Here is a 23,626-nt window from a genome sequence, read left to right as displayed (position 1 = left end):
CCCAACAGTGGGCTCACCATGCCTCGAAGGGCTGACGATCTATGAATGTAAGTTGAGGAGAGGAGAGGACTGGAGATAGACACATTGGAGCAAGATAAGATGAGTGTGTCAGTTGAGCCCTCAGTTTCCCGACCCATTTCAAGACTGTTTCACTCATTCATTCAATCGTATTTATTGAGCACTTACTGTGTGCAGAGCACTGTACTAAGTGCTTGGGAAGTCCAAGTTGGCAACATATAGAGATGGTCCCTACCCAGCAGCGGGCTCACAGTCTTGAGATTGTTTCAGCGGCATCAGCTGCTCAACATCACCAGAGAAATGTTCCCTGCACATGCTCCCATCATTCCCTTCTGAAGCTTTTGAGTAAAAACTTGAGGGCGGGAGCCAGCCTCTGGAGGGTGGCTGATGGGGGCAGGACCCATTTACCTGCATGAACTGGAATGACGCTTCAAAGTCTTCCACGGGATACATCTTGACACGGAAAAACTTCATCCCCATAATTAAGCTGATGACGCTCTGGACTACGTGAGGGCTCTGCTCTTTCTGGCGCAGCTCCTTGAGTTCAGTCACAAACTTCTTCCTGACGGCCTGAAACCTAAGCCGGCCAACACACCCAGAACAATGCTTGCTTAAAAACCTGGGCACAGGTGTACGACAGGTTTTCTACCTAAAGAGTAGCGGGGTAGATTAAGAGTTTCCTTCTGATGTACAATTTAGTGTCCTACAAAATTGAGCCCAATACTTAACACTTAGCATGACCCACTGAAGAAACTCTAATACAGTCAATTCTGCCACAACACATGACTGCGCTCCACGTTTTGGAGAGGATGCTGCTGGGGAATTTGGGAACACTGGGCCGACGACACACATCTGGCCGCAGCCCGCTGCGGGGTTGGAAGAGACAGCTGTGCGTGTGCATGCGTGCGTGCAGTGCTGGTCAAGGTGCAGATTGTAACACAAGCGTTCTTTAACAAGGAGTCCTTCAAGGGCATAGCAGTATTTTTCAAAAGATAATCTACGGTACGGTGGATAGTTTCCAAGATGATGAGGAATGCAGAGACCCCCTCACCCTTCTGAATGTCAAACCGAATGGCACCCAAAAAGGAACACAAGAGAGAAAAGGCCTGATGAAGCCTGTTTATGACTTCTAAAGGCTCTGAAAAACTGCCAGAAAGACCCCGCAAGACAGTGATGATGAGCAGGTCCAATTGATCAAATTGGGGGTGGGGGTGGGGTGGAAAAAAATAGTCAGATAGCTAGATCTGACTATTGAGAACCAAATCACACAGGGTTTGGCTCAGTCAGAGAGGCATACAGCCCAGTTCGTTTGTTTGTCCCATCTTTCTTCCCCCATTGATCGGAACTGGAGTCACCTCATCCCCGCCCAAACACCAAGTTTTTACGGAGCCGTCGAGGCCGCTCAGCAACAGGGGTTTGGATGATGGGCTTCCCAGGGAACACTCAAATCGACTTCGGATTTCAGAGCGAGAGGCGGATCATGCTGCTCCAGTTGCCTGACCCAACATTGGAAGGGCTTTGGGATGGGAACCCTAACGCCCCGACCCAGAGCTTGCAAGGACCACCAGTGGGTTCTTGCAGGGAACCACAGACGGAGACCATGGCAACGAGAGGGACGGCCTCAAACAACTTCAAGAAAACTCGCTTACTTGGACTGAGCAAGAACGCCTATCACTTCTGCGTATAAATCGGCGATAATGTGCACGTTCCCAGTGTTGGTTCCTGAATACCTAGCGGTACAAAACATGAGAGAGATAGAGGAGTCGTCAGGCTGAGAGCTTCAGGGCCCCACTGGAGGGGCGAGTTCTGCATTTGCGACTTCAATTAAGCCCTGTCACCGACTCTAGATACAAGTGTGTTGGTCAAGAACTCAACCCACTCTGACCTGTAGACGAGCAGCCTGCTGGCCAGGTTTTTAGCTCCTTCTCCTACCCTGTCTGCTGGGGATGCTGGAGCCAGGAGCTGATCTTCGCTGCTCCTCCCGTGGCCCCCTCCCCCGGCAACAACGCTTTCACATATATGTGGCACCTCTTGCCTCTAAGTGCTGACTGCGCTCGCCCCATCGCCCACCGCCCAACTCAAGGAAAGGCCTGGAGTTCCTGGAACCCAGAGGCTCCCCAGGCAGGTTTGGATCATCATCAACCTGACCCCAGATGAACCGACGGGGCTGCCACCAGGACAGGAGATCTGACTTACCCTTCCTTGTGTTTAAAGTGCTTAAAAGCTAAGTTTAGAACTTCATGTACTAGGGGATCTGGCACTGGATGCACAGGAATCTGGAACACAAACATTTCACTTGAGACACAAAAATCCCAACGAGACTGCATGATAATACCAATGGTGATAATAATAATAACTATGGCATTTGCTAAGCACTTACTATGTACCCAATACTGTCCTAAGCACCGGGCTAAAGATAATTACATCAGACGTGGTCCCTGTCCCTCAGTGGGCTTACAGCCTGTGTAGGAGGGGAAAAAAGGTATTAAATCCCCATTTTACAGATGAGGAAACTGAGGCTCCGAGAAGAAGCAACTGGCCTAAAGTCATTCAACAGCCCAGTGGTAGAGCCAGGACTAATACCCAGGTCCTCTGACTCCCAAAACTTTGCTCTTTCCACTAGGCTGCACTGCTTTTCTCTGGGAGCGGGGGAAATCGAGTCTGAAACTTGCCCCACTGGTCCCCTGGGGGAGCTCACTATTGGGTGACCAATTAACTGATGTGATTTAAGTCCTCGTTTGGAATCCACGATAGGCAGTGAGCTCTTCCACCTTCAAAGAGAACTCGTTCGTCTGACACATCTCAAACTGGATCTTGAAGCCCCAAACTGGAAACCCGAACTATCCGAGAGGTTCAATCAGGAGTAATCAAATGCTCTTACTGGGCTCGAGCCAGAGCAAAAAGGCTACCATGCCACTGTCGAGTCGGGCCCCGTGGCTGACCACAGGGTAATCCAAGGAACTAAACAGACTGAATGTCAACCGAGGAAAACAATGGGATTCCGCTTGGTGATTTCATTGTTAGGGCATCTTGTGGAGGATGGGCCCTTCACTTCTGAATGCTCCCTAAGTAAACAATCTGGATTCCAAAGGCTTGGATACAGTCCTTCTCCTTTTGGATGCCAGTTTAGGGACAGGGAACACCAGAATTACATGGGCCCAGACCCTCCGCCTGCAGGAGACAGGGAGGGGACTCCCGCCCCCCACCCCGGGCCTCAGATGTTCCCTCACCTGCAGGGGTGGTACTCTTCAATCAATCAATCAATCAATCGTATTTATTGAGCACTTACTGTGTGCAGAGCACTGTACTAAGTGCTTGGGAAGTACAAGTTGGCAACATATAGAGACAGTCCCTACCCAACAGTGGGCTCACAGTCTAGAAGGCTCACAATTCAAGAGAATTAACACCAGGCACTGCCCCTGAAATTCAGCCGCGATACCGTGGGTGTGACTAAAGGTGATTCAGGCAATTCACAAAATAGCACCGTTTAATGAGCTAACCATTACTGGTCTTTTGGGAAAACGGGATTACACACAACTCCATCTGTTCTTTCTCCTGGATGCCCAATGCCTATCTCTGGATGAGGATTTTTTCTGGATTTAAGAACATGAGTTTAATACATTTCCAAGTGTGCTCTTGCTTTACATTTGTCCCTCTGAAGGTCCTCTTTAAATAACTATCTCAGAGAAACCCCGGTAAATTTGGAGATTAGCCAGGGTGGCATCTCAGGGCCCTGTTCCCATCTTGCCTTGCTCCACCAGGAGGAAGACAGAGCAGGGGTAGAGTGCCGCCTCCCCAAAACCTAAACTGAGGGAAGCCTGAGGTGGCTATGACTGCTAGATTCTGTGGGGTGAGGAGCTCTAAGCCCTGTTTATTTTTATCTTTTTATTTACCCTTGTGTCTATGTTTTTATTGTTTCATTTCTCCTTTTGGGTCAGTTATCTGATCCCCTCATCCCACTGTATTCTTTGATCGTGAGCCCCCTGAAGGCCAGGGACCATGTCCGGTTTTCACCCATATATACTTCTCTGGCACTTAGTAAATGCCATTACTGGCACCAAAAATCTTGCCAAAAGAAAACCAACTGCCTGTGACTGTGTTGCCCTTCACTGGGTGACTTCATAGGCCACACTTCGCTTCCTTGTGAGAAAACCAAAACCACTTGAGAAACAAGCCTGAAACCCGGAACGCCATCTCCCCACCAAACAACAGACCTGATCATCCGAGGGAGACCATCACTGACTGCGCTTTGCGGATGCGACTGAGCAGCAAGGGGACCCCGGTACTTCCCCAGCCCATTGCACGCTTTACCTGATGCCCCGAGGAAAAGGTGGTGGGGTCTGGTATCGATGGGAACTGGGTCCTTGCTTTCAATTCAAACTCACACGGGCCCCCGGCCTAGCTGCTTTCAGGCTGGGCTCGGTTCTCTTAGGCCCTAGGTCTGTGGGCTTGCTAAACCTTCCAGCAGGAGTGGAGGGTCCATTTAGGGAAACCTCCACCTTAGTCCTGCTGCTAGCGGGCAGACCTAGGCAGCCAATACGATAGGTGGGGCGGAGGGAGACTGACATACCGGCTAGCTCGCCCTGTACATCCACCCACTTATACCCTCAGGTCTTTCTCACCTGCCTGAAAACAGGGCTCCCACTAACGATGCAGCAGCCACCCCCAGGTCAGTCCCTTCCCCTCCGGGTGGGAAAAGCATCTGCACATCCCCAGACCAGCATTGTTCGGATTATGTCTGGAATGCAGGGCCTGGGCCGGGGGTGTTGGGGAAATCTGAGCCCGCAGAAAGGTAAGTGGGGAGAGATGGGGAGGAGCAACACACCTTGGCAGAGGAATGCCAGGCAGCATATATCATGGGACCCCTCTCCTCTTCTGCATCTCAAAGATTTCAACTCCAGACGGGGATAATGTTGCCAATTTGTACTTCCCAAGCGCTTAGTACAGTGCTCTGCACATAGTAAGCGTTCAATAAACACGATTGATGATGATGATAATGGGAGAAGAGCAAAAAGGGGAACGCTATGCCCAGGGGCTGGCTCCTCAATTTATCCTGACTCCAGTTGCCAGGGGGACAGGACTCTGCAACATGCACGCAAAGTAGCCTACCTTCGCCCCTGAAACGCATAAACATTTTAGGGAACACAATACGGAAAGATGAACAAATTCCCAACCCGTAAAGGCTAAAGTGCTTACCTGTTTTAGAACTTCTACTAAGACTAAACAAAAAATGAAATCTACAGCTAAGTCCCTCCTTTCAAGTAGATAGTCTCTCTCCCGCTGCTGCTCATCCCTAAAACAAGAATCCAGAATTAGCACCCAGAGAAGAGAATACGAGATGGTGTGAATACAGTTGGTCTATGGTTATTAAATAGGAAACCTTCTCCGGGAAGGGGCTGGAGGAACTGCTGGGTGACAGGTTGAGGGATGGAGAGGGAAGACATCGGGGAATTTTTGCGGGAATCCCGAGGCTCCTCCCAGGATTGCTTCATCTGGTCTGGGAAGGGGCTGCCTGGGGGAATTTGCCCCGCCACGGGTCAGTGGACGTGGCTGACATGAGGGTCACAGTAAAATGGCACTGATTTGGACTAAGGCAAGGTGAAACCCAGTCCACATTTGTGAACGGTCTGAACTGTCAATGGAAGTTGAAAATGGCAGTCTGAGGGCCTCACAGAAGAGCAGGGGGTGGTGGGCAGGGGTGGGGATGAGGGGAGGATCACCTGCGGGAGGGCGCTGCCTTGAGTTATACCTACCCGATGTTGCCACTGGTCTATCTAATTCTCTGCCCGCTGCCTGACTCTTGGGACCTGACTTTAGCAGAGCTGGGCTGCCAGGAACCAAGTACTACGTCTCTCTTGAGTCCCCTGTTGCTCCTGCACTCTCCGACAGCAGCTAACCGTGGCTTTGATCGCCAGTGTAGATCAAAAGTTTCCTACTTTTCCTTAAAACCTGCCTTCTTTTGGCAGGAGTGAGGGTAGAGGGAGGAAGCAAGAAGCAAGGGCCACGTATGAGTGATCACAAACATCAGGTCAGTCCGGTGTGAAATCAGGAGATTTAGCGAGGCTCGATTCTGTTCAGGACTCCTCAGAGCTGGTGGGCATGGACCCGCCAGCTGGGGTCCGGTTGCGGGGAGGGAGGGGAGGCGGAGAGCTCGACCCATGTTGGTTGGCATAAAGCCTGTGGCGGCATACGTTGCCCTCAGCAAGGCCCAACAATCATGTCTGCTCAAGAGACCGGCCACTCTTCTCTGGAGAGATGGGGCTCAGACAATTCCCCCAAGGAGTCGCTCTGGACACCTGGAGTGGCTCTGCTTCTTCAGGATGGAGAGTAACAGTTCTCTAATAATAATAATGATGGCATTTATTAAGCGCTTACTATGTGCAAAGCACTGTTCTAAGCACTGGGGAGGTTACAAGGAGATCAGGTTGTCCCATGGGGGGCTCACAGCCTTAATCCCCATTTTACAGATGAGGGAACTGAGGCCCAGAGAAGTTAAGTGACTTGCCCAAAGCCACACAGCTGACAATTGGCAGAGCCGGGATTCGAACCCATGACCCCTGACTCCATAGCCCGTGCTCTTCACTCTGAGCCACGCTGCTTCTCTGTCCCCTCCAGGAAACGGGTGGGGGGTTGGGGGGCAGATGGATGGACAGGACCGGGACCCCAAAGCCCACCTCCATGTTTGTGGTGATGCCTACAACTTCCATGAGCACACACAAGCACACACATACACTCCAGCCACTTACCCCTTGGATTTGGTGCTAGACCGAGGCCTGTACTCATATGATTCATCTTCTGCTCCGTTCTGGCGTCTGTACCAGTCAAACAAGGTGCGTAGTAAGGAGGGGAGACAGTGCTCTGCTACTGAGCTCATAGAGCTTATCAACTGCCAAGAGAGATTTTGGAGAGTTGATTCTCTGGAAAACAGCAACTCACACTATCTACTGGGCTAGGATAGAACACTAGTCTGGATTTGCATCCACTTGAAAAGCCCATTTGCAAAAGAGCCCTGTTCCAAGGAACCCCTCTAGACTGAAAGCTCATTGTGGGCAAGGAACTTGTCTACCAACTCTGTTATATTGTACTTTTTCAAGTGCTTAGTACTGTGCTCTGCACACAGTAAGTGTTCAATAAGTAGCACTGATTGACTGAACCCTGGAAGGCGGCTGACAGATGTATTTTGACAGGAGAGCCCTGGCTTCCCTTGCCCTCAGAAGGAGCATCAGCGATTATTATTTTGGTATTCGTTAAGCACCTCCTATGTGCCAAGCACTGTACTAAGCGCTGGGATGGATGCACGCAAATTGGGTTGGACATTGTACCTGTCCCGCAGAGGGCTCACAGTCTTCAATCCCATTTTACAGATGAGGTAACACGCAGAGAGAAGTCAGGTGACTTGCCCAAGGCCACGCAGCAGACAAATGGCAGAGCGGAATTAGAACCCATGACCGTCAGATTCCCAGGCCTATCCACTATGCCTTGCAGCTTCCCCCTCTCCTAGAATGACCTTCCCCTCCTAAATCCCACTTGGCCCTTTGCAGAGTTTGCTGCGTGGCCACAAAGGTCTGCTCCTTTGCTCTGGCCCCTGGGCTGCCTCACCCACGTTTGAGGTTGCCTTGAGTCGTCTTACGCCGCCACCATTCCTGTCTCCTGGGAGTTCATCTTCTACACGCCAGAGACGTGGCTTTACCTCACGGACCCGGGAAAAGCCGGCCAGGATAGGAAGAGCAGATACACGGGCCCAAGGGCCCAGAACAGGGAGTGCTCTCTTGCCTCACAAAGCCTCGACTGGAATCGAAAAGGCTCTCTATGAAGATGCAATCACTCTGCTGCTAGCTGGCTTCCAATAAAGCTCACCGTTCAGAGTGCAGGCCTAAGCCAACTGGCTAAAGAAAGCCAGGCTCCTCATCCTCCCACGCAATGGAAAAAGCTTTTCCCGCCTCAGGACAGAACTGGACCCCAGCACTCAGGTGCTTATGGGTCTGTTTTTGACTTCTTTTTTTTTTTTACAGTGATTTTGTCACCCTTTACCACCAATAGCCATCTGTCTGGGTTGACTACCTCCATTGCTGGATGGCATATGACTGTAAGGCCCTCAAATCAATAAATCAATCTATCACACTTATTGAGCATTACTGTGCGCAGACCACGGTACTAAGCCCTTGGGAGAGTACAATGCAACAGAGCTGGCAGACACGTTCCCTGCCCGCAACCAACTTACAGTCTAGAGGGGAGGACGGACATTAATATCAATAAATTATGGATATGCATTTAAGTGCATATATAGGTGTCTGGGGGGCGGGGATGAGGGAGTTCCTCAATCATCTAGTACATCCCCAGCACCCAGGTGTCGGGTTCTTCCAGTGAACCTGATGCTGATTAAATCACATCTGATTCCAGCCAGGCCCTACCCTGGCAGGCAGCACCCAAAGAAAAAAAAAACCCTCCAAGGGATTGTTTGCTTGTAGTGCTTTGATTAAACAACTGAGCAAACTAAGACGGAAAGTCAATCCTATTCACTCTGCAAACAGACAATTGTAGGCGGGAAGACCCGGCAAGGCCTGAACTTGTATGGTCTGCCCTCCCCACACCCACTTTTTTTTTCCAGTGTTATTTATTGAGCGCTTACTAAGAGCTCGGAAAAATGCAACAGAGTTAGGAGAGGCAATTTCTGGCCACAAGGAGCTCTCCTTTCCCCTTTGAAACTGACTGGACCTTCTGAGGACACCCAGGGTCAGGATTTTTAACCTGCATAAAATGCCCATTTTTCTTTCTCACCTGGAAGAGCCCTCCCACCCCTCCCCTGGTAATTCCTGACTGCCTGCCTCTCATTCTTCTGCAACGGCAGAACCATCTGACTTGGAGGGTCCCATGACAGCCCACGACATCCCCACAGTGGAATACGTCCAAGACTAATTTTTCCTGCCCAGTGGTGGCAATAAACAATGCAGAAATAACTCTGAGACCAATGCTTACCAAACAGCCCCGTGGACAAGGGTTTTGAGCCCTTCGGAAGAGAAACACCACATAAATCTGGAAATACAATTCAACTGGCCCAAAACAGAGTAACATACAGATGGGCTGCTGATGAGGAAAAGGCCAGCGTAGCCCTCAGATGCACATTTATTCTATTTATTTTATTTTAATATGTTTTGTTTTGTTGTCTGTCTCCCCCTTCTAGACTGTGAGCCCGCTGTTGGGTAGAGACCGTCTCTATATGCTGCCAACCTGTACTTCCCAAGCGCTTAGTACAGTGCTCTGCACACAGTAAGCGCTCAATAAATAGGACAATGAATGAATGAATGAATGAATTTAAGATAGCAACAGCACTTCAACAAAAGGACTATGTTTACCGGACATGTGGACAGCCAGCCAGTGCTGTCCTGACCTCTCATTACTTAAAATGGCGAGAAGCAACCAAAATGATGGAAAGATGGGAGAAGCCAAGGAATTACCTGAGAGAGGATCCATTGATATTGTCTGTAAATGGCTCAGGGGGAGGAGTGAGGGCTGTAAATATCATCAATCAGTAGTATTAATTGAGGGCCTACTGCGTGCAGACCCCTATACTTGGAGCTCGACAGACTGTCGTAGTGGAACCCACGCACGAAAGATGAGCAATAAAAGGACTTCCAAGACACTGCTCAAGCTGAATCCAAGATGCCACTCATAGTCAGGGGCCACTGTGTCCCCAGCGGCAACTACCACCTCCTCCCCTGGAGAGCCCTGTGGCTCCTCAGCTTGTTCTGGGGTGATGGGCCAGAGCAGTTTGGAAGAAGTGTTTTTCCCAGGCAGGAAAAAGGCGGAGAAGGAACCGGCACACAGGGCAGATGGAGATCAGACCAGGACACCCACTGACAAAGCCACTTGGACCTCTGGGAGAAAGAGACCCACCTGGTCAAACTGCAGATCTTCACCTCTCTGCAGAGATCTGGACAGCAGCTTTTCCTGAAACAAAAAGGAATTGATTACGACACGGTCCAACTCGTATGAAGCAAGAAGCCAAACTGCCTTTCTTTATGGAGTCGGCCTAGTTGTTAACTACCCCATTCCGACTCCCATCGCGAGGCCTGATCTATGGGACGGCAGGTTAGGGAGAGCCATCCTCCTTCGGGGGGATGACAAGATCCCAACAGGGAGAACAGCATCCGTGGGGGGGAGCGTCTTGGAGGGAGAAAAGCTTGGCACGAGGCACCCACCGGCATATTGTAGTGTCCCTTCCCAGCCCCGAGTCCAGCCCACCCCGACTCTGATCTCTGCTCGCCAGGCTCCAGCTCTGCTAGACTGAAAGAACGACCAGCAGCAGTGACCGGGCACCTAATGCATGCAGAACACTGTACTGGGCGCTCGCCGTCCAGACAGGAGGAGGAAGAGGCACAGCCCCAGCGCTGCCTGAGAGAACACCTGATTCCGGGTTCCCAGAACAAGTGTTCTCCCAATCAGGCCGAGGTAAGCGACGACAAGGACGGTGTGATTGATGTTGGGATGCCGGGCAGACAAGGGTTGGAGCGGCCACGGCCCGGGACAGCCCAGTTTCTTGAAGTCTTTCACTAGCCAAGGAAAGGGGAAAGAAGAGTACAGCAGAATCAACCCATGAGAAGCCCCAAGTGAAACCTCGGTTATGCCTCAACCACACCGGTTAGACATGGTGACATTAAGTCACACGGAAGAAAAGATTCTTTGTTCAGGAGAACTATGTTGGCACCCCCGAGCCTCTCCATCTGTGCCACTTCATTTTCTGGCCTCTTTCTCCTCCATCCAGTCTGCGCCCACTCAGATTTCAGGAAGATGAAAGGGGAAGCATCGGTCGCAGACACCACCAATGGTGAGTTTTACCTACGGGTGCATGTGTGTGACCAAGATGGCAAATGCAGGACCCACAGTCCTGACCACATTACATTGGCAAACACACACACACCCCTTTAATGCGAGTCATGTTTGCCATATGCAGAGCCTGCTGCTGCTTCCCATATGATAGGTTTATGCATGCTGCTGCTCTTGTTTGTGTTCCCATGCCATGGAAAGCCAACATTTCCTGGTCGCTGGGATGATCTGCATTTTCATTGGTTTTCCCCCTCTTTACCCAAGTGGATAGTAAGTTCCTTAAACGTCCTTCCAGGCCTGTCACTTTAGAACTCCCGATGGAGGTATTTTGTCCTCTTTAAACAGTTACTGTGCAGTCAGACGAATCCTCATTTGTAGAAAGCTGTGATTCTCTGTGAAAAGGGCCACAGAAGGGCTAACCAAATAGCATTAGCAGTGTCCAAGAGAAGAGCTACTGTCATTTTCACACTTATCCTGGGAGTCCCAACAAAATTATTCAAAATAAACCTGAGGCTAGAGTACTTCTGGTCCAGAAAAAAAGTAGTCCTGCTTCCCCCAACTGCATTTTGGGTGATTGGCGAGATGTAGATGAGCAGCAGTCATAAGGGTACTGAATGGATACCCACAGGGTGCAACGCACTGGGGAAAGCCCAAGAGAAGTGTGAGGCACATTGCCTCCTTGCATGGAGCTTCCACTCTTTTCTCTGATGCTCTATACCAGGAAATTATTTCTTTCTTCCCCCTCATTCCCCCACGACCCACTACACTCAATACACAGACTGAGGAAGAGGCCGTGGGGAGGTGGAGGGGCCTCCAGCTGACAGAAAACTGGGAAATAGAGGCCAGCTGGCCAGGATGGTTCAGGCATTGACCTTCCTGGGGGCAGGGGGCTGGCCCAGGTGACCCCTTGAGGCTCCTCCAACTCTGGAATTCTCCGGCTATCCCCTAGGTTTGCATCCATTTTGTGCCACCCTCTGCACAATGGATCACTGAATCAACAGGGAAGAGGAAGACAGAAGCTATAAAAGCATAGTCAAATACCGTTCCCTTTGTCCACATCATAAAAGGCTGAGACCTGGGAAATGGGGTGGGGAGGCGGCGGCGTGGGGGCGGTGCTCAGAAATGCTGCAGGTGGCTTCTGGGGCCCTTTGAGCTCTTCCGTCCATCAGCCCCTTTTTGCTCTGCAGCACACAGTAAGTGCTCAATAAATACCATTGATGATAGTCTCATCAATTAGTTGCACAACTTAGAGCCTCGTCAAAGTGCAAACAACTTTTGCACCTGCCAGAAAAATGGATTTTCTGACCTAAAGCTTCCATCGATCTTTTCCAAAGCACATACGCCTATCTCTTCTGGTTATTCCAGCAGACGGATCCTTTGAAGAAAGGGGGAAATAGGGGAAAATGTAAGCCCTCCATGTCTGCAACCATCCTGCCATGCAGAGGATCCCTCCAGGCAGGTCTTGTGGAAGAAAACAGACCTCCGCCTCCCCAAATGTGGATCAGAACCAGATGGCCTCTCTCTCGCTCTCTCTCAGGACTGGATGCAGGACCCTCTGGGCTGCTGAAAGCCAGTGGCTTACTTAGACGATACCTTGTTGGGAGGATTAACACAAGTGGTGGTCCGCGGGGGGTTTCAGCCGCCCCACCAGCCACCTGGACAGAATAAGAGACGCTCCTTGATATTTGTCCAAAAAACACCACCAGCAGCGGTGGTGGTGGCGGTGGTATTTAGAGCCCATTCACTGCCACCCCGGGGCATGAGGCACCATACTCGATGCTTGGGAGAGTTCCCTGCCCCCGAGGAGCTAGAAATGGGACGGAATGAATGGCTGCCGCTCAACCGAACCCTCTCTGTCCAACTCTTCCTTTTCATTCGCACCATGAGGTGGGATGGGTTGGCTAGTGCTTTCTGAACGGAAAGGGGAGTTATCTTGGTTCCCACTTCTAAAGGATCCCTGGTGACCGCACACCTCCTTCAAAGGGCCCTTCTGATACCCTCTTGGATCACTCAGAAAAACCAGGTGGTTTGGGGGGGCCACTGGGCAGCCAGATCCCAATTCCACGGGGTCTCCTTTCCTCGTGATCCACCAAAATCACGCGACCCCGTTCTAAGAGCCCAGTCAGGTCAGGGGTGTTGGGGGTGAGGAAGAGGGGGCTGAAGCCGGCCGAGGCCCAACCAGGTAAAAACCAGAAGTCCTAGGGGTTGGGGGGAAGAGTGCAGGGACCAAAAACCTACAGCAGTGGTTTTCAACCTTCTTGACCCAACCCTTTATGGAGAGTTTCCAAGTCTCTCCCATGTCCTTCCCAAGTGCTTAGTACAGTGCTCTGCACACAGTAAGCGCTCAATAAATACGACTGAATGAATGAATGTCCCCCTAACTGGACCACCAAAAAACCCCAGAGAGAACTGGGGGCTGGAGGCAGCTGCCCACAATCAGCTGGCCAGAGTGGGCCGTGCCGCCGGGGGGGGGTGGTCCCTCTGCTCCTTCCCCTCGGCCCTCTTCCTTTTACCCCGTTTCCCCTGGTAACCTCCTCACTTGTAGCTCTCATGACTGCTGAATCACTCTTAGACTAGAATGGCTCTTCTAAAAATACGTACGTTGGAACTGGGACAGCCATTCAAATGGCTTTACTGGAAAATAAGCTTTTCTAACACAATTTGAGAAAATTGTGAGGCAGAAGCACTTCCTCCTATTGTTCCTGCTGCCAAGTGCTCAAAGTGTCCCTGTGTGCTAGAAACAGCTGCCGGTGAGGTGCGCTACCCCAGACAGCTGCCAGCTCTCCCAGAATCCGGCCAGTCTTCCATGCGTTTTGACCAGACTGGTAGCCAGGGAACAGTCTTCCAACCAGCACCCATCTCTCTGGGTGTAGGAAGAAGCGGGTGGGCGCCTGCATCCGGCGCTAATCACGGTGCGCGTGATCAGAAGCTGGATTTCCTTCACGCGGAGGTCGTCGGGATCGCCTCCAGCGCCACGTTGGCCTACGGGCTGGGACTCAGAGGCGGGCGGTCGGCTATGGAGGGATGTTAAGCCAACTTGGAGTCACCCCAGTTGATTGTGTCCACAGAATCTAAGAGACTGGGCACGCCTAGGCCAGGACCGTCTTTCTCCAACTGTTGGCAACAGCTACCCATCTGCCTTCCAGGAAAGCCCCAGTGAGGTGACGCTAAATGAAAGGCGGCAGAGCTAGTGTGGGGAGGTGGGTTCCGAGTGGCTTGCTCCCCCAGCCCCCAGTAGCCCAGCACTATCAACTCTCACTTCCCCTAACAGGGAGCCAATGGCGATGACAGCTGAGGCAGACCTCTCTCCCCAGAGGGAGAATTATAGTCTGCAGCCAGCCAATTGTGAGTAAACAACATGGCCTTGCACGTGTGGATAAAGACAAAATGCCAAATAAAAACAAATGAATACACTGGAAAGGTGGATGTGTACAATGTCCAGTATTTTGCTAGCTCTGCCTGGTATCTAAAGATGCCTATTCCTATGAGCTGGGCATTCTTTTTACCTGCCCTTAGGTCAGGCTGTTAGGCAGCACTTGGCTTATCGTCTGGGAGTCAAAGACTTCGTGTTTACATGTTGACTTCATCAACACCGGCTGGGAGGAATGAAAGCCAACCACTCGAATGGAAGTGGTGATCCGTCGGTGGTTCCAGAGAAGATCCAGCTCTCCGGCCTCTCCAACCGCCCCATCTGCCACCCCCACTTCCAGGGAGACAGTAAGAGGAGCTGCTTAGCGCATATCCAAGCTCCGAGGGCGCAAAGACCTGGGCCGGAAGGGGATGAGCTGAGTGCCACGGGCGTGGGAGAGCAAATGACGAGATGGGTAACTGAGGTAGAACCACTGTGCACTGCATGTTCCAAAGCCCCTGAAATCTTAGCTCAAAGACACTTGCTCTGCCAGGAGGGCCTGCTGGCATCGCCTGTAGAAACATCTATTGGGGAGAAGGGGCGAGCATCCTAACCATTAGCAAGCTTCTGGTTCCCTCCCCTCTCTCAATCAACCCACGAACATGCCTTTTTCCTATGGAAGGTGAAGCAGCATGGCCTAGAGGAAAGAGCATGGCCTTGGGAGCCAGAGGACCTGGGATCTAATCATGGCTCTGCCACGTACCTGCTGTGCGACCTTCGGAATGCCATTTAAGTTCTCCATGCCTGTTTCCTCATGTGTTAAATAGAAACTGAATATCTGTTTTACCTCCTACTTGGACTGCCGGCCCTATATGGGACAGGTACTGTGCCTAACCTGATCATCTCGTATCTACCCCAGCACTTAGTATTTGGTGCTTGGCACATAGAAAGCGCTTAAAAAATACGACAAGTATTATTATTACTGAGGAATCAATCAGTCAATCGTATTTACTGAACGCTTACTATGTGCAGACCATTGTACTAAGTGCTTGGGAGAGTACACTATAACAGAGTTGGTACACACATTCCCCGCCCACAATGAGCTTACAGTCTAGAGGAAATGCCCGAGTACAAAAATGCACAGCACAGCCCACTTGGATGTCAGCTATCCAAGCCACCTGAACTCACCAAGGGTTCGGCCATCACAACTTCAATTTTCTTTTCTGCCTGGACGGCAAATTCTGCAAAGAGGCTCTTGATGACATACTCCCCGGGTTTGATGTCTGGGTCAACTGTGAGGCTGGACATGATGAGGCTCTTCTTTTCCCAGGAGGCACGAAAGTTGGGCGAAGGCCGGGGCCTAGTCACACTGCTGGCTGGAGCCGAGCCTGCAAATCAATCAAGGAGATGGAATAAAACCAATTTAACGACCAATTCCTCTGCTAAGCAGTCAAGAGTCTGGGTTCCCACGCGCTGGAAAATCCTCGGCCTTTAAGCAGATATCACTTCTAGACTGTGAGCCCGCTGTCAGGTAGGGACCATGTCTATATGTTGCCGACTTGTACTTCCCAAGCGCTCAGTACAGTGCTCTGCACACAGCAGGCGCTCAATAAATATGATTCAATGACTGAATCACGAAAGGTATAAAAACTCTCACATATCCCACTGCCGCAAACTATTATCCAAGACATTGCATTTTCTTTCCTATTTCCGTTACAAAATGAACACATTTGAAAACCCCAGGAGAGGCGGATAAGGAATGGGATGACCCTGAGACCCGAGCCCCAAGTTCCAGAAATGTTTGGGCCAAAGGAGAGGGGTCTTTTGATGATTCTTCATTCTTTCAGCATCGAGCTCCGCTGCCCAGTCAGTCGGTCGACAGCACTTGCTGAGCACCTCCTGGCAGCGGATGGTTCTCCATGCTAGGGCTAAAGAACCACAGAGCCTGCCCCGATCACCACAGAGTTGACTTTCACTTCTCCAAGAACTCCGGAGACGGGGCAGGGATGGGAATGGCACAGGTTTGCCATCTCACTCCGTCACGCAGGGTCAAAGATTTCACCGAGATCTCAGAGGGGAATACCCTTTGGCTTTGGCATTTACTCCCCGGCTCCAAGCCAGCACTGGTCAAAATTCTTTTACCCTCTTTGAGGTCACTGAGGTATTGTCAGCCCTAGTGAAGAGAATTTTTATATTGCCCTTGAGCCAGAAAGATCACTATGCCTCCCCTCAACTGTCTAAGCTGAGGACCAATTTTAAGCCCTTGGGCAAACTCAGAGGATGGGAAATAAACCTGGGATTGCTTCGGGGCCTTGGTGAGCATCAGGAAAGGCAGACAAGAGAAGATAGGAAAGCAGCCAGGAGGGAGAACAAAAAGGAAGTTCCACCTAAGACAGGAGGGAATTCAGTCTTAGTCAATTATTCGGCCTGCACACACACCTTTCTCTCTCTTTTTCTCTCACATATGTAGCAAAAAGAAAAAAAAACCACCCTTATTATATATTTACCTCTACACTTCAGAATGTAAACTATGCCTTCCTGTCGGCATCACTGAGAACATTTGGCCTTTCTTATAAAATCCCTGGTGTCCCTTTTGAAGAAGCTAACTTTTTCATTATACCAAAATCTACTAGCACATTAAAGTACCAAAGCAGAGTACAGACTCTCCTGGCTTTCACCAACCCAAGCTTCTTTAAAGCTTCTTAAAGCTTCTTTAAGCTTCTTTATTTTGCCAACTTGTACTTCCCAAGCGCTTAGTACAGTGCTCTCCACACAGTAAGTGCTCAATAAATACAATTGATTGATTGATTGATTAAAGAACACATGTATGGGGAATATTTTGAGGGAGCTTTTGACTCTGCATTTAAACTGGCAAGCTATTACAGACTGAGGAAACTTTCTTCAACAGTGAAAGTTTCATACCCACTCCACCTCCAGCCCCACAGCATTCTTCTGTCCATGTCCTTACATGCCACTGCTTTCCCTGAATGTCTCCATCCCCCAGATTATAAGCTCCTGGAGGGCAAGGAACATGTCTACCATACCATCTACTATACTGGACACTCCCAAGAGCTTAATTCAAGGGCTCTGAACACAGAAAGCACTCAACAAGTACCACTGCCTGATCTATTAACCCAATTTGGGCTCAGCTTGCTGCCTGGTCAAAGACATGGCTTGTGTGCTGAGATTTTGGTCAGGAATTTATTCCAGGGAGTTTTACAGCACTTAGAACAGTGTGTTGCACATAGTAAGCGCTTAATAAATGCCATTAAAAAGACGGTCAGTAACTAAATATACTCAGTGGGTGGCCATTTTAAGGAACTAACGGTGTCAATACGAAAATTTCAAGGCTTTTATTGTTTCTCAGGACATAGACTATTCACTCATAAGTTCATGTGGTGTCAGGTACCTCTGCTTTTAGTCTGGATTTCTCCAATTACTTAATTTCTAATAATTTGGGCCAGACCTGCTACTTTCCGGGGAGTGCTCAAGTGAATCGAGTCTCTTATAATAATAACAATAAGAATGATGATGGCATTTATTAAGTGTTTACTATGTGCAAAGCACTGTTCTAAGCATTGGGGAGGTACAAGGTGATCAGGTTGTCCCATGGAGAGCTCACAGTCTTAATCCCCCTTTTACAGATGAGGTAACTGAGGCACAGAGAAGTTAAGTGACTTGCCCAAAGTCACACAGCTGACAATTGGCAGAGCTGGGATTTCGGCAGGGTTCTTGTTTATCTTGTTCAGTGACGTGTGCACACCCACCTGTCCGGTCACACATCACAGCTATGCATGGCGTGGCACAGGCTACGCGGGAAATTTCCTTCAGATTATTTTACCTTTAGAGGGTAGCGATGCTTCTTTATCAAATCCCCAAAAGGCCATTAGCATGGAATTAATTCTCAATCTAAAACTCCATCGCACAGAACCACCATCAAAAACACAACTGCACATTATTCATTTGCACAATGACCTGTTTGTGGATCCTGTTTGCGGGCTCTCACATTGCGTGCAGCTCTGTGGGACATTTGTGAGCTGGCCCATGATGTGCTGGAGGAAATATCTGTAAACCCCAGAGCTTTAGTTGTCAGAAACCACTTTGGGGAGATGAGTTTCATCAGGTAGCGGGAGAGGCCCAGTGATAACCATCAGGCCCAGCCTTCTACCTCCAGTAGACTTCAAAAGGCAAAACTGCCATGCAGAAGCCTCCAGGGTACAACACGGTGCAAAAAGCAGACTTTCTCCCCACGCCTGCCGGGGGGAACCTGAGCCCGGTCGCCCTGAGGAATCCCCATGTTCGGTTGTGACACCCGGCAAAGTGTCCGGGCCACCCTTCCCGGAGCCGCCGGCTCGCGAGCCTGGTCTGGAAGGAGGAACAGACGGCCACTGTGTCGCCGGAGTAGTAGGATGTAGGGACGCTCCCGCGGTGATGGAGACATCGGAGAGGCAACGTCCAAACCCAAGACCGTAGCGTCAGGCTGGACAATTGGAGTGGCGAAGGTGCCCACAAAACAGTACATGCCAGCCACACTCCAAGCATCCTGACCCCACCAAATAACAGGCCATTTCCCCACCCAGGGCCAGCACGGAGGAAAGGATGGGGTGGGGAGGGAGGGGATGAGCAGGATGGGCATTTCCACCGTGGTTACCTCCCTCCCGGGCAGGGGCACAACAGAAGCAGGCAGGAGGGTTGAGGAGTGGAAGTCTTTCTTGTGCTGTGGCTCCAGCCCTTAAACCGTGGCAGCCAAGACCTCTCCCGGGGTCCCTCCTGGGGCTCCCCTTGATTAACGACCCATAAACTGGCCATCCTAGCTGGCTTTCCCGCCAAACCCCCTACCACAAGCCCTGGCGCTAAAGCTGAATGGCTTTAGCAAGTCTCTGCTCTACTTCCGACGTTTTTTTTTGTCTTAAAAACATTTCTCTTTGCAAGGTTCTTTCCCTGATGGGTCCCACGGGGTCAGAAAGTTCTTCATGACTGATCCCAGGCTCTTAACACTAGTCCCAAGAGTCAGGGTTAGCAAGTAAGAGATAGAGGGAATGGTGGATGTTTCTTGGGAACAGTGGAACTGGCAGGCGCATCTCGGAAGCAGTAGGAATGGTGGGCACACCTTGGGAGAGGTGCTCAGAACTACAGGTAATGTGGTGGACTGTGAATAATCTGATACATCTTGGGAGCAGTAGGAATGGTGGGCACATCGTGGCAGAGGTGCTCAGAACTACAGGTAATGTGGTGGACTGTGAATAATCTGATAGGTGGCACAGGCCTTCATGCCCTAGACCTGGGAAGAGATTGGCCCGGCCTGCCAACTTCTGGCCCGTGTGCCGAAAGCCGTTCATATTTCCGCGACTTTTGGAGGTCTTACTCTAGTTGGCTGCTTTACAACCGTCCTCTTGGAACTCCATTCCGGAAAGGAACTGCGGACTGAAAAGCATCAGTCTTTTGTCGGCAGATCATGAGCTAGTTCTCTCTGTATACATGTTAGTTGCCACCTCGGGCTGCATGTGTGGCTGAGAAGGCTGCGGAGGGTCCCACAGCTCCATCCAAACTGCGTGCACGCATGTACATGTGAACACGCACTCCCCTACCTCCACCCCCATCCCCATCCCTCACCAAAGGCTGCGCTTGCTACTAGTTTCGCTCTTATCTCACACGCTCAGGGAAGAGTCGGTCTTTTCTGGACCACCATTCACTGCCAGTCATCTTTTCCTAGTTTTCAGCCTCTTTCACTTGTTTCCTCCGTTGCCCCATTTCGGCTCCAGGCCCGACCAGCTGATGAGTCTCCCCTGGGTGTCCAATCTCCTCCCTGGCCCACCCACCCATTGTATGTGTGTGGAGGTGAGCAGAGCTTCGAGGCTTGTGGACTCCAGGGTTACAGACACAGATTTTTATTTGTGCGCTTGTATATTTAAATGTCCACTTCAATTACTAACGCAGCTGTTTCGCCCAGATATATTCATCCAATTGTATTTATTGAGCACTTACTGAGTGCAGGGCACTGTATTAAGCACTTGCGAGAGTACAATATAAGAACAGACACATTCCCTGTCCATAACGAGCTTATAGTCTAGAAGGGGAGACAGACATTAATATGAATAAATTAGAAATGTACATATTTGTACATATATCTGTACAACTCCCAGCTTCTCGAGGGCAGGGAAGCTGTGTCCTGTTTCTTTGCACTCACTCGGTTCATTCAGTGGTATTGACTGAGCGCTTACTGTATGCACAGCACTGTACTAAGCGCTTGGGAGAGTACAATACAACAATAAACAGATCTATTCCCTGCCCACAATGAGCTTTCAGTCTAGAGGGAGCAAATCAGGGTGTCGCGGAAGGGAGACGGAGTGGGGGGCTCCCCCGGCCCACCTTCCGGCCCCAGCCTGTTCCCTTCACGCACTTAGTTCAATTTTAAGCACCAAGAGGTGCTCAACAAATACTATGGTGTTAGTGGCTTAAGATTTATAATTATTACTGCTGTCACTAATATTTGCTGAGCCTGGACTCTCAACTCTGGCATAGCCAAAACAAGTTATAGCCAAGTCCCTGCCTCTAAGGGGTTTACAATTTGGGAGGGAGGGACATAAACTGTGAGCCCACTGTTGGGTAGGGACTGTCTCTATCTGTTGCCAATTTGTACTTCCCAAGCGCTTAGTACAGTGCTCTGCACACAGTAAGCGCTCAATAAATACGATTGATGATGATAAGGAGGGGGGGAAAAAACCTGATGTTAACACTACTATCTTCCCAGCCCTCCCCACCCCCAGAATGCTACCAAGCGAAGTCCCCCAGGCGTGGCCTAGTGGATAGAGTGGACCTGGGTTCGAATCCCAGCTCTGACATCTGTCTGCTGTGTGACCCTGGGCAAGTCACTTCTCGGTACCTCGGTTATGTTGTCTGTAAAATTGGGATTAAGACTGTGAGCCCCATGTGGGATAGGGTCCAACGTGATTAGTTTGTTTCTACCTCAGCACTTAGTAGGGCCCCTGGCACGTAGAAAGCGCTTAACAAATACTATTAAAAAAAAAGAAAAGCTTAATCTCCAGCAATTCTGACCCTCCAACTTCTGCCCACGGATCCATCCGGCAGTAACATATGGGGCCGGGCTTCCAGCTTCCCCAGGGCTCTTCGTGGCCTGCCTCGACTAGGCTGGAAATGTGGGAAGAGTTGGCCGGGATGTCTGGGGCTCTCGCCAGCCGGCCACCCTGCAGACCTTCAGTTTAGTCTAATGCCTCTTGCCACACTATCACCATGCCCCTGGCCTGTCAAGTCCCCCACAGTAGAGAAGCAGCGTGGCTCAGTGGAAAGAGCCCAGGCTTTGGAGTCAGAGGTCATGGGTTCAAATCCCAGCTCTGCCACTTGTCAGCTGTGTGACTTTGGGCAAGTCACTTAACTCCTCTGTGCCTCGGCTACCTCATCTGTAAAATAGGGATGAAGACTGTGAGCCCCACGTGGGACAACATACGTCACCTATATATATATATATATATATATATATATATATATATATACACACACACACACATACATACATATATATATATATATACTTTTAGACTTTAGACTGTGAGCCCACTGTTGGGTAGGGACTGCCTCTATATGTTGCCAGCTTGTACTTCCCAAGCACTTAGTACAGTGCTCTGCACACAGTAAGTGCTCAATAAATACGATTGATTGATTGATATATGTTTGTACATATTTATTGCTCTATTTTACTTGTACATATTTATTTTATTTATTTTATTTTGTTAATATGCTTTGTTTTGTTGTCTGTCTCCCCCTTCTAGACTGTGAGCCCGCTGTTGGGTAGGGACCGTCTCTATATGTTGCCAACTTGGACTTCCCAAGTGCTTAGTACAGTGCTCTGCACACAGTAAGCGCTCAATAAATACGACTGAATGGATGAATGAACAACCTGATCACCTTGTATCCCCCCACAGTGCTTAGAACAGTGCTTTGCATATAGTAAACGTTTAACAAATGCCATTATTATTATTAGAGATTGGCCATTTGGTCAAATGCTCTACCTCCTTTCCTGGCTCTGCATCATCGCTGGGCAGAAAGCTGCCTAGTAACACAACCCTGGGGCAATCAATCAATTAATCAATCGTGTTTATTGAGCGCTTACTGTGTGCAGAGCACTGTACTAAGCGCTTGGGAAGTACAAGTTGGCAACATATAGAGACGGTCCCTACCCAACAGTGGGCTCACAGTCTAAAAGCAGCACCCAGTTCCAGATTGACAATGAACATCTTCTGACGTGTGTAGGCTCTCCCGGAGGATCAAAAGCAAAACCCAATGCCGGCATCCACCTCCTTCTTTGCTCCTTCAGCCTGGCTGTGAAGGATAAATAGAATAGGCCTGAACCGCCAGCACTGGGGGACGGATCAGCTCTAACACCACCAGCCAGCCACGACACCAAGGAGCGATCTCAGAACCCGAACGAACACCACAGGCCAGCCAAGTTCCCTGAGCAAATCAATCAATCAATCAATCAATCGTATTTATTGAGCGCTTACTATGTGCAGAGCACTGTACTAAGCGCTTGGGAAGTACAAATTGGCAACACATAGAGACAGTCCCTACCCAACAGTGGGCTCACAGTCTAAAAGGGGGAGACAGAGAACAGAACCAAACATACCAACAAAATAAAATAAATAGGATAGAAATGTACAAGTAAAATAAATAAATAAATAGAGTAATAAATATGTACAACCATATATACAGGTGCTGTGGGGAAGGGAAGGAGGTAAGATGGGGGGATGGAGAGGGGGACGAGGGGGAGAGGAGGGAAGGGGCTCAGTCTGGGAAGGCCTCCTGGAGGAGGTGAGCTCTCAGCAGGGCCTTGAAGGGAGGAAGAGAGCGAGCTTGGCGGAGGGGCAGAGGGATTGGGGGCATTCCAGGCCCGGGGGATGACGTTGGCCTGGGGTCGACGGCGGGACAGGCGAGAACGAGGTACGAGGTACAGTGAGGAAATGTCAGCCAGCGAGTTCCTTAGTGCTGGGGAGGTCACAAGGTGATCAGGTTGTCCCACGGGGGGCTCACAGTCTTCATCCCCATTTGACAGATGAGGGAACTGAGGCCCGGAGAAGTGAAGTGACTTGCCCAAAGTCACCCAGCTGACAACTGGCAGAGCCGGGATTTGAACCCACGACCTCTGACTCCAAGGCCCGGGCTCTTTCCGCTGAGCCGCGTGCCGAACACAGGACTAAGCGCTTGGAAAGTACGAGCACTGTTCTAAGCGCTGGGGGGGATACAGGGCGATCGGGTTGTCCCCCGTGGGGCTCACGGTCTTCATCCCCGTTTCCCAGATGAGGTCACTGAGGCACAGAGAAGCAGCGTGGCTCAGTGGAAAGAGCCCGGGCTTTGGAGTCGGAGGTCATGGGTTCAAACCCCGGCTCCGCCACTTGTCAGCCGTGTGACTTTGGGCAAGTC

The 23,626-nt window shown here is 50.3% G+C and overlaps 1 protein-coding gene across 1 annotated transcript in view; it reads right to left on the bottom strand.

Annotated features, from left to right (window-relative positions):
- FRYL (FRY like transcription coactivator) overlaps nt 1-23,626 on the bottom strand; it is a 154,068-nt gene that overhangs the window by 69,045 nt on the left and 61,397 nt on the right. The window contains exons 3-9 of the mRNA XM_038769106.1: nt 15,380-15,579; nt 9,913-9,966; nt 6,765-6,904; nt 5,215-5,311; nt 2,215-2,294; nt 1,668-1,748; nt 427-595 (exon numbers count right to left, since the gene is read on the bottom strand). Of these exons, the coding sequence (XP_038625034.1) occupies nt 427-595; nt 1,668-1,748; nt 2,215-2,294; nt 5,215-5,311; nt 6,765-6,904; nt 9,913-9,966; nt 15,380-15,499 (741 nt within the window). The 5' untranslated portion in view covers nt 15,500-15,579. The remainder of the gene's footprint in view (nt 1-426; nt 596-1,667; nt 1,749-2,214; nt 2,295-5,214; nt 5,312-6,764; nt 6,905-9,912; nt 9,967-15,379; nt 15,580-23,626) is intronic.

Source organism: Tachyglossus aculeatus, chromosome X5 (genome assembly GCF_015852505.1).
Source record: "Tachyglossus aculeatus isolate mTacAcu1 chromosome X5, mTacAcu1.pri, whole genome shotgun sequence".
Lineage (NCBI taxonomy): Eukaryota > Metazoa > Chordata > Mammalia > Monotremata > Tachyglossidae > Tachyglossus > Tachyglossus aculeatus.
This window is presented reverse-complemented; position numbering and strand designations above follow the sequence as displayed.